This window comes from Callithrix jacchus, chromosome 4 (genome assembly GCF_049354715.1).
Source record: "Callithrix jacchus isolate 240 chromosome 4, calJac240_pri, whole genome shotgun sequence".
NCBI lineage: Eukaryota > Metazoa > Chordata > Mammalia > Primates > Cebidae > Callithrix > Callithrix jacchus.
In genome coordinates this window covers 166,549,882-166,561,147 of record NC_133505.1, presented here as the reverse complement: position 1 = coordinate 166,561,147, position 11,266 = coordinate 166,549,882, and the positions used below count along the sequence as shown (strand labels likewise).

The 11,266-nt window shown below is 41.4% G+C and overlaps 1 protein-coding gene and 1 long non-coding RNA gene across 4 annotated transcripts in view; one reads left to right on the top strand and one right to left on the bottom strand.

The window, feature by feature from the left end:
- Window positions 1-382: 382 nt before the first annotated feature.
- Window positions 383-2,112, top strand: LOC144582234 (uncharacterized). The gene is made up of 2 exons (XR_013534660.1): window positions 383-706; window positions 1,782-2,112. It is a non-coding gene; the product is annotated as an uncharacterized LOC144582234 (long non-coding RNA).
- A 3,160-nt stretch (window positions 2,113-5,272) lies between these two features.
- The window catches only part of WTAP (WT1 associated protein), a 31,235-nt gene continuing 25,241 nt past the window's right edge, over window positions 5,273-11,266 (bottom strand). For all 3 annotated transcript variants that reach the window (XM_008995328.4, XM_035297093.3, XM_008995327.4), the window contains 2 exons: window positions 8,606-8,760; window positions 5,273-6,550 (listed from right to left, as the gene is read on the bottom strand). In XM_008995328.4, the coding sequence (XP_008993576.1) occupies window positions 5,970-6,550; window positions 8,606-8,760 (736 nt within the window). In that variant the 3' untranslated portion in view covers window positions 5,273-5,969. The remainder of the gene's footprint in view (window positions 6,551-8,605; window positions 8,761-11,266) is intronic.

Sequence of the window (11,266 nt, the reverse complement as noted above, 5' to 3'; positions counted from 1 at the left end):
GAGGCAAAACTCCTCCTCGCAGCCCACAGGCCGCGCCGCGGGGCGGGACCTGAGATGGCCCCGCCCTCCGCGCAACGCCCTGTGCGCAGGCGCGAAGCTAGAGCTGGGGAGGGCGGGGGCGCGGGGGCGCGGGGGCGCGGGGGCGCGGGGGCGCGGGGGCGCGGGGGCGCGGGGGCGCGGGGCGGAGTTGGGAGTTATGCGGTCCGCGGCTGCTGGCAGAACCGCGGACGTCGGACGCACGCCTACAGCGCTCGAAGACCCCAGTTTCGGGACACTCCAGTGTTGAAGTCCCCCGACCTGACGTTTTTGGCCTTATTTTTTAAATGTTAGGGTTTTTCGAAACGGTAGAGTGGGGATTGACAAAAAACTATCTCTGGTTCAGTTTAGGACTGGAATCTCACGGGCGAGAATCTCGGCCGCCAGCTCTGGCCGCCGCGGTTACTGAGCACAGCTCTAATGGGTCCCTTTAGTCTTGGCGGCTTCGGGCAGTCCTCTGCGTTTCGCCTGGAACCCGTCATTCGCTCGCGTACGGGGCTCGCTGGGAGCGTCTCCGTGCGAGGCCCCGTGGGGCTGGCGCCCCTGGCCGCCTTCGAAGATCAGCTTTGGTGGTGAACGGGTGAGGACGCCGGGAGTGTCTTAACATACCACAGTGAAAAGTTCCTTTGGTCGACGTTCCGACAGTGAAAGGAGCATGTAACAAGTTTGGGTCAGTATTGTTTAAAACCCTTTCTGACTTCCCAGCCTATACTGGGCAAAGTTCAGAATTTTTCTGAGCTTTCTAGGGTTTCTAGGCAAGCTTACTTATGAGGCCCATCATTACAGCAACTCGTTGGGAACACCTGGATATGGAGCAAGAAAACTTTGTCACAAAGTCATGTAGGGCAAAAGTGTCGACGAACCTGGAAAATCTTCCTGAAGAACTTTAAAGTAGACTGAAAAAAATCATTAGGTCCTGGAAACCTGCATTGAGACTTTGCAGAGATATGTGGACGGGTCAAATCAGAGAAGACAAACTAGAGTGTAGGCTCCAGAGGTGGGGCAATAGAGAAGGAAACGATTTGCATAAGAGTGCAATTTCAGAGGCCGGGCGCGGTGGCTCACGCCTATAATCCCAGCACTTTGGGAGGCCGAGGCGGGTGGATCATGAGGTCAAGAGATCGAGACCATCCTGGTCAACATGGTGAAACCCCGTCTCTACTAAAAATACAAAAATTAGCTGGGCATGGTGGCGCGCACCTGTAGTCCCAGCTACTCGGGAGGCTGAGGGAGGAGAATTGCTTGAACCCAGGAGGCGGAGGTTGCGGTGAGCCGAGATTGCGCCATTGCACTCCAGCCTGGGTAACAAGAGCAAAACTCTGTCTCAAAAAAAAAAAGTGCAATTTCAGGAGAAATCTTTAGGGTCTGGAATAGTGATAAAATCAGCTGTCCCCCTGCTAGGAACTCAGCAGCACACTCTCTTCAGTTGTCTTGAATATCTTTCCTGTCCCCTAACATACCTGAGTCCAAGGAATTCAAGGAATATTTCCTGTGGCTTTTGCTCTATTCGATTCCATTTTCCCCTTACTCTCTGGCCACTTCTGAGTCTTTGTGGGCTTATTCTGACATCCCCTTAACATGTGCCCAAGGCTCCTACTGTGCACCAGCTCGCTGGGTAATACCAGTCATTTCTGTGGCATTCCCATGACATCAGTCACCACCTGTATACTGACAAGTCTGAAATCCTTACATCTAACCTAGTTGTCTCCTAAACTAACTGGCTCTCTCCATTTAAATTCCAATAGGCACATCATGTCTGGCACTGTAATTACACCTGTAATCCCAGCAGTTTGGGAGGCCAAGGAGGGCGGATCACTTGAGGTCAGGAGTTTGAGACCAGCCTTGGCCAACATGGTGAAATCCTGCTTCTACCATAAAATACCAAAATTAGTTGGGCATAGTGGCACGCACCTGTAATCCCAGCTACTGGGGAGGCTGAGATGGGAGAATCGCTTGAACCCGGGAGGGAGAGATTTCGGTGAGCCAAGATTGCACCACTGCATTACCCAATCTCTAGCCTAGGCGACAGAGAAACCCTGTCTCAAATAAATAAATAAAATTTCCTATAAGCACATCAAATTTGACATATTGAAACCAAACTCTTCCAGCCTGTTTCTTCTCTGTTTAATCTCAGTGAGCAATGTAACTCTTCTGTTAACTAAGCTAGAAATTTACCTCTGAAACTCCTCTTAAACATCACTTCTTCCAGAAAAACCTTCCAATCTCCTGCGTTTGGTGCAAGCATCTTACCGCTTTCTTTCAACTTACCATATAATTCCTAGTTTGTCTGTCTCCTTTGCTAGACTATACAAGCTTTGCAAGATCATCCTTACACCGCTTTAAACACAGCTCCTAGCACATTATAGGCATTAATTATGAATGAACATCAATACATTCTTTAGGGCCAGTCCCTAGCACATTTGAATAAGTATGAATATAGTCTTCTGGAGACAGGGAATGTATTGTTTCCTGCCTGAAGGCTCTATCCAGAGTAAGTTTAGGAGCAAATCTTGAGAAAGTGATTGCATGCTTCTGTTGAGTGGCCAACACAGCATCTGTCCCCTGAGGAGTCCTTATTATAGCTACTCATATCATTACCTACTCAAAGGTATATATGGGCTAGATGAGGACTAATAATGAATGGAAGAAGAGGAAGATAATTTTAAAAATTACGTCTAGATCTCGGATCATAAACTACCTGGACTGGTGAGCAGGGTGAGTGGGCAGGAAAGCTACCAAAATCACCAAGTCAAGTGCTTACTCAGGAGGGGTCACCATTATAGCAGTGCTTCAGAGCCAGTTTATCTTAAAAGGCCTTCTCAGCATTTCCCCCCTTGTAAGATGTAATCATTCTTGGTTAAGTTTAATAAAGAGTTGCAGAAGTCCAGGCCAGGTCTTAGCCAGAAGGCCGGATTCACCAACCTACCGTGGAGCAAATTCCTCCTTGGTTTCCATGAGGGGAGCAGTAAATCACCGAAGTGGATTTGCCATAGGATAGGGGTCAGCAGCATGGTCCTCACCACTTAGGGGTGGCTCAACAGTGCCTCACCACAGCCACCCACGATGGGTCCAGATCAGAATTAATGCCATTACCTGGGGCTTTGAAAGTATTCACTATAACCACAGGGATAGGTGAGCTTCCAAGACAGTGTCGTAGAGCAGCAGGCAGTGACTGAGTACAGGGTCTAACTACTCATGAAAGGGAGTGTGAGAAAGAAAATTGTCAGAAGGAATGGCTTTGCCATTGTTTTCCAAGTGTCCCAAAAACTGGAGTAGTGTATCAAATAGAGCTGAGGAGCCAAAGAAACTTAAGTCTACTGCACTCCATGTATGATGAGGACTCCTACCAGGAACCAAATTGGAAAACCAATCAGGGGACACTGTGATCTTAGACTTCCCAGGATTCCAAAACCCCAGGCTCCCAAAACAGTAAGGAGTAAGTGTGTAAAGCCACCCAGTCTGTGGTATTTTTTAAATAGCAGACTGAGCTAATGCTACTGTTAAAAGCACTCTACATGTATTGACTTAAGTGAGTGCTGTTACAGGGGAGAGAGAAAAAAAAAAATCAAGCCATAGAGAGGATACATTTGCCCAAGTCAGTTAAGTGTAATGCCAGGATTCAAACCAATTAGATGCAGAAGCCACTCTCTTCTTGGCTATGGTCTATCACCTCTCTTATCATAGTCAAACCAGAAAATAAAGCACCCAATTCCAGAAATGAGAAATACTCTGTACAGCATAAGTGTTCTGAGTTATTCATCAAGGCAGACCCAACAGAAACATGAAAATGTCACATTAGGCTGGTTGTAGTGGCTCACGCCTGTAATCCAAGCACTTTGGAGGCCAAGGCAGGTGGATCACCTGAGGGTGGGAGTTCAAGACCTGCCTGACCAACATGGTGAAACACCATCTTTAAAAAAAAAAGTCACACTAATAGGTTAATATTAAATTCAGTCAAAATTATATAACTGGCTGAAAAATTAATTTCCTACCACAAACTCATGATTAAATTACCCCCACAGGACAGAGAAATTCCATTTTTGTTTAAATTGTCAAGTTGAAGGATGTACACAAAAGCCAAACACAGTATTTGACATGCCAAAGGATTATGATTTTAGTTCACACCAAAATGTTTAATCATATGCAAATTAAAATTGTGTAGAATTTTTTTGCTCTCTTGAGCAGACTGCAGAAAAGGTTAATCAAGACACAGTGCAGTATTTCATTTACTACTGAAAACCGGATATACCTGTTGTCAGCTAAACAAGCAATTACTTTCAAGTAAGTTGTACCTCCAAGTATTGTAATTCCACTTCCAAGGTTCCTTGATTATGTTACAAGTTATGTCTAAAACAACTACTTTGCTTTTAGCAGAAATGGAATTTCATTTCAACCATATATGAAAGCTATTCATTTTAAGGCCATTCAATATCATACTTTTATATTTAATTTTTAATTCCATCTGAGAAAATGGAGCAAACTTTTGACATCCTTCCACCTTAAACACGTCTCCTGCCTACATTCTAACATCCCTTACTCATGTAATATTTTCAAATATGTTGTTAGTAAAAGTCAGTAGTACTGGCCAGTGTTTTAAAACAAACATCACTCACTACACAGATATTCTACCTGAAATTAGATTACAAAAAACAAACCCTGCTTTGCAATGAAACCTCAGAAAGGGCTGAGAGCTGTGGCTCATTCCTGCAATCCTAACACATTGGGAAGTCAAGGCAGAAGCATCCCTTGGGGCCAGGAGTTTGAGGCCAGCCTAGGGAACATAGCAAGGCCTTGTCTCCACTAAAAATAAAATAAATATAACTGGGTGTGGTAAATGCCTGTAGTCCCAGGTACTCAGAAGGTTGAGGTGGGAGGATCACTTAAGCCTAGGACTTTGAGGCTGCAGTGAGCCATGACTGCACCACTGCACTTAAGCCTGGGAGACAAAGCAAGACACGCACACACACCCTAAGAAATATTTAGGTGACTATTTTCTTTATACTCTTCTGTATTTTCAAATATTTTGAAACAAGTCAAGAAAAAAAAATTTTAAGTGTAGCCCTAAACTCCAGATCCATTTGGCATAAATTAAACATTATGTACAAATTCAAAATCGATGCTTGGCCTTAAGTTTGACTGTTGTGGTACTTGGACGAAACTGAGTAGAAATTCAGTGACTCAATGCAAATAAATGACAAATGCTAAACATACACACAAAACAAAACAAAAAAGCTAATTAAGGAGTTACAATAAAAATCTTTATTTAGGTTTGGTCAGTACAGGTAAGATATATTGGAGTCACAGAGCAATATGCATTAACAGGATACAACAGTTCATAAAAACTGAGTAACTATGCACACAAATTTCTTAAACATTCAGTCAGCTAAAGAGAAAATGCACAGATGTATGGTGGAAAAAACTGTATCTAACACTGAAACTACTACAGGACTCCATCAATGAGTCCAACTTTTAGTGATAAAAAACTACTGTACTGGGCAAACTTGGCAGTCATAAACCCACATCTATTCTAACAAGTCTGAATGGTGCATTAAGTACAGTAACAGCATGAGTAAGAATGCCCTTACACAGCACAGATTCTAAACAGACACAGATTTATACAGACGTCATTGTGTTATAGTTTAAGGAAAAATTGCCATTTACAATTTCACATTAACTCATATAAAAATAACTTGACCCTACACAAAATGTCCTTTTAGCAACATTCAAAGTAATTAACTGTTACAATTTCCAAAGTGGCAGAGGTATTGAAGCAAAACAAACAAACAAAAAAAACCCAAAGAGAAACCAAACAAAAAGAACCAAAACGTACACCCAAGAAAAGGCAAATTGTGACAAAAGTATATGCATTAATTTTCTGGACAGTATCCTCTCCCAAATTAAATGACACTGTATAAAAATTTGCTGAAAAAATATTACAAAACTGAACCCTGGACATTTACACTTGAGTCCAAGCCATTCTGAACGTGGCGGGAACCCACAGTTCGGTTACCTTTCCCACTCACTGCTTTCTCCTCTTGAGGGTCATGATTGGAGTCTGTGTCATTTGATTGGTGTGTGAGAGAGTTTTCACTGCCCGTGGGAGAGTCTACACTTTCATACCCCGCACTGAGTTGATTTACGTAACCACTACCTCCTCTGCCAGTTCTTTCCTCTGAGCTGTTGGAGGCCTTATTACCATTCCCTGGAGAAGAAGGAAAGTCATCTTCAGTTGTGTTCCCCTCCCTGTGAAATCCAGACCCAGACGTCCTCTGGCGGGAGGAGCTACCATTACTTGGTCCGTTTGTCAGACGACTGCAGTCTTTACTTGTGGCCTCTGACTGTTCTACAGGTTCAGAAGCTGTAGTCCTGCTGGTACTTGGGGCAGAGGCCTGAGACTGCTGCTGGTACTGAGCCAACTGCTGGCGTGTCTCCTTCAGTTGCTGCTGTAGAACTAGAATGGTACTCTGCATACCCTCTACTTCTTCATCAAGCTGGATGATGAAATCATTCAGTTCTGTGCAAAGGAGAGTCAAATCAACTTTAATATCTCTTATAACACTGAAAAATGTTTCTTCAGTGCCTGCCACAAAGCAAGGCAGTCAATAAAATGCTTGCTAAGTAAACAAACACAATACTAAAAGCACACTACATTTATAAATTTTGCTTGGAATCTTAAAGTATGTTTACTTTGGGGGAAGTCAGATACTTAATATACAGTTGGCCATCCACATTCACAGGTCCTGCATCTGTGAAATCAACCAACTGTAGAAGGAAAATATTTGAGGAAAAAACTGGGTCTGTACTGAACATGTACAGCTTTTTTTTCTTGTCATTATCACCCAAACAATATAGTAGAATAACTACTTACATAGCAGTGACACTGTATTAGGTACTGTTAAGTAATCTAGAGATGGCTTAAATGGCTTAAACAGGTTTCTTTTCGTGTTTTTCTTTCTTGAGATGGAGTTTCGCTTTTGTTACCCAGGCTGGAGTGCAATGGCGCATTCTCGGCTCACTGCAACCTCCGCCTCCTAGGTTCAGGCAATTCTCCTGCCTCAGTCTCCCGAGTAGCTGGGATTACAGGCATGCGCCACCATGCCCAGCTAATTTTTTGTATTTTTAGTAGAGATGAGGTTTCACCATTGAGGTTAACCAGGATGGTCTCAATCTTTTGACCTGGTGATCCACCCGCCTCAGCTTCCCAAAGTGCTGGGATTACAGGCGTGAGCCACCGCGCCCGGCCCTCGTGTTTTTAATTTTTTTTTTTTTTTGAGACGGGAGCCTCACTCTGTCACTCAGGCTAGAGAGCAGTGGCACAGTCTTGGCTCACTGCAACTTTCGCCTCCTAGGTACAAGTGATTCTCCTGCCTCAGCCTCCGAAGTAGCTGGGACTACAGATGTTTGCCACCACACCTGGCTAATTTTTTTGTTATTTTTAGTAGAGATGGGGTTTCACCATGTTGGCCATGGTTTGAGAAGGCAAGTCTCAAACTTCTAACCTTGTGATCTACCCGTCTTAGCTGGGATTACAGGCATGAGCCACCACGTCCAGCCCAATGTACATAGGTTTAAATGTAAATATGACATGGTTTTATATGAGGGGCTTATCTGTTGGAGGTCTTGACACCGATCCACCATGGATACCGAGGGACGACTTTATTAAGCAACCAAGTTAAAATGGTTTTGATCCATTTTGCCATACACCTGATTATAGCCCCTAAAGTTTGATTTACATTTACCTATGGGCCAACTATGGCCAGTCCCCTTATTGCTGACCCTCCTAGCCAGTGTCTTAGTTCCATAGCAGGTCTGGCTCTTAAGGACAGTGTGGTCTGCTATTAATACTCCAAAGAGGCCCATGTTCTCAACTAAGGACTGTTATACATATAAGGACAAGTCACAGGAAATAATTCCTGATGATTTTGAAATAATAAGTAGTTTAGAAGAAATTACTTGACTGCTAATCATCCTTGCAATTAACCATCAGAGACACTAATTTTCAATTTAAAATTTCAAAGATTTAGATATTTTCCTTATTAATAATGCACCTTACAAAGAGGAGAAACAGGACAGATGCGCTACACTTGAACTAAAAAGGATGGAGGCTGACAAGTTTTGTTTATCTCAGTAAATTTAAAGAGTAAATCACTTATTCACTAACAAAACCATCACAGGTGCAATCAACTATATTACTTTCAGATTGCTGAAAACTTGCCGAATTTTTCTAAGATTTACACTTAACTAGAAATGGTTAAAGATATTTTTCCCTTTCAAACACCAAATACAAATTTGCCCATCTTGTTAAGTAATATAACAACCTTACCAAATCCTACCCCCACTAAAAACAAAAACATAAAAAGTTTTGAACGATAAAGAATGAGGAGGTTGGGGAAAAACACATTAAAATTATGTGGCTTTGTCTGCTGACTCAACTAAAAATGTTTCATTCACAATAATATACAATCATAGGCAGAGGTTAACAATGTACAGAATCTAACCTGTAATGTTCATGACTGGCAGTTTTAAAGCCAGTGCAAGGTTAAGAGAACTTTTCAAAGAAACCCCTTACCATCCTGACTGCTTTTAAGCTCCTCACTATATTTCTTCTGTAAAGCCAACTCTGCTTCAAGTTGTGCAATACGTCCCTGGGACAGCTGCCTTCCAAGCTCTTGATTCTCCTGGATAAGCATTCGACACTTCGCCATTAACTTTTTCCCTGTTTGGCTGCAAAGGAAAGAGCCATCTATCACAAAATGAAGACAAAACTCTCTATAACCTTCTTTGCTTACAATTATTACAGTGATAGATGTAACACATAACGTATCACAGCAGATGCTTCCCCATAATTACCATCTTCTTTTCTGGGACACATCCATCTTCTGCATTTCAGTATTTTGCCAATACAGCAGCAAAAATAAACACTAAACAAAAAGGGTCCAAACAGCTACACCTTGTTTCTCTTATATCAATAATTCTAAAACCCACCTATTTTCATCTCAAATTATCACTTGAAATGGAAACAGAGCCAGTTAATTAACATATGCCTTGGCTACACCAATATTATTATACTGAAGTATCTAGTGCTTTATCAAAAGTTCTTGAAAAGGTACATGCAACATCAATCACAAATGCTTCTCTATAATCTAATCTATGGAAATCAGTATCCACAAATAAAAATGAATGAGAGTATATTTATTCTTGCTAGAAAAACATTTAATAAAGATTTTCCTTAATAGGAAGTCCTCCAGTGTGGGCAACATAGTGAGACCCCAATGCTACAAATTTTTTTTTTTAAAAAACTGGCCAGGCACACATTCTTGTAGAGCCAGCCTCTGTAAAGTCTGAGGTGGGAGGACTGCTTAAGCTCAAGTGGTTGACACTATGATCATGCCTGCATTCCAGCCTGGGAAAGAGATCCTGTCTCAAAAACAAAGAAGAGAGAGGGAAGTTTTCTGGTACATCCATCTTCCACAACTCTCAGTAATATATAAATATACCTATTATATCAATTGAGGCATATTCAGCAACTATATTATTATTTTTTAAGACTTAAGACTTTATTGACAGAAAAGATCATCCTTTTGACACAAAAATAAGATCAGTGGTCACGTATCACAATTCAAACATGTGAATATCTGCCAATATAGGAGTGCCACACTTTCCACAAATTAGTTTCTAAATGCTAGTGCAACATACTGCAGAACCTGTGTGCACATACATAGCAATTACAAAAATGTAATGAAAAGCTCAAATGTTTCTCAATAAAATTTTATTGCTTTTCTTTAAGCTGCAGCAATAAAAGAAATTGTTTCTTCTTATAATCATTTATAAAGACAAAAAAGAAGATAAAAGAAATGATCACTTTTAAAAGAATCTAAGTAAATAATTGTTATCTTTACCTTTGAGACTTGGATAAAGACAGTGTGACATTCTTGTCCTTGGGGGTAAGCCCAGAATGACCTTATTGGCTAAAATATTTTTTAAATTCTTGTCTTTCTTCCTGCTGGTGAGGCTTTCACTTGCCTGATACATTACTTCAGTATGCCTTAGAACTTTAAAAATGGAAGCGTCTCGTAAAGAATTACCATTCTTTGAAGAAGTGTTGCAGTTCTTTTACCTTCAACATAATTTCTTTTTTGAGATGGGGGGTGTCTCACTGTCTTGCCCAAGTTGGAGTGCCATGGTGTGACCTTAGCTCACTGGAGTCTTGACCCCCCTGGGCTCAGGTGATCCTTCCACCTCAGCCTCCAGAATAGCTGGGACTATAGGTGTACACCACCACCACCAGCTAATTTTTGGATTTTTAGTAGAGATGGGGTTTTACCATGTTGCCCAGGCTGGTCCCAAATTCCTAAGCTCGAGTGATCTGCCCACCTCAGCCTTCCAAAGTGTTCAGATTACAGGCATCAGCCACTGTGCCTGGCCACATGTGTTTTCTAACCTAATGTAATTCAAGGAAAAGTTTGTAATTAAGCTTCTTTACACAAAATCCGTGAACAGTTAAACCTGGGTTACTACTGTTCAGAGGAGCCCAAGGTGAAAGCCACCAGTGAGCATGAGGTAAGGGGTTCATTCTTTGATACGATAACTGTTATTAGCTGGTGTTCTTGTTCATTGCTACTGTAGCTCCAGATTTCCATCATTTCCCATCAGCACTCTCAGGCTTTAGCCTCCACTGAACACCCACTTAGAAATTAAACAGTGAGAAAATGAGAGAGATGCAGGATTGTCAAAAACAATGGAATTCCTTCCACTTTACCACCTATGCTCTCAAAACTGTCGTCCTGCCAAGTATATATATTTCACTGGTGTTTACAACTAACCTGAAAATCCTTATTATGTAATTTTTAAAGAGCAGAAAAAAAGGTAACTGTAAGATACATTAATTTATGAACTGACTTAACCATATTAATTTGTGATCTGACTTAACCCCATATAAAAATGTCACAAATTCTAATGCAAAAAGGTTTCGTTTGAAAGCCATATCTTGGAAATGATGGCTAAGCTCATCTATCACGTTTAAAACTAGTCATCACTAAAATAAATTTTAACAAAATAAGTTTTGAAAAAATAATTACAAGTAATTTTTTTGAAATAATTTTTTAAAATTACAAAAAACCCCATTCCTAAAATCAATTAACCCACAAACATAACAGAAAGCACTTTAAAAGATGTACCTCTAAACACTCTTTAAAATGTGTGCATCCTCACGTAAATGAAACATTTTAAC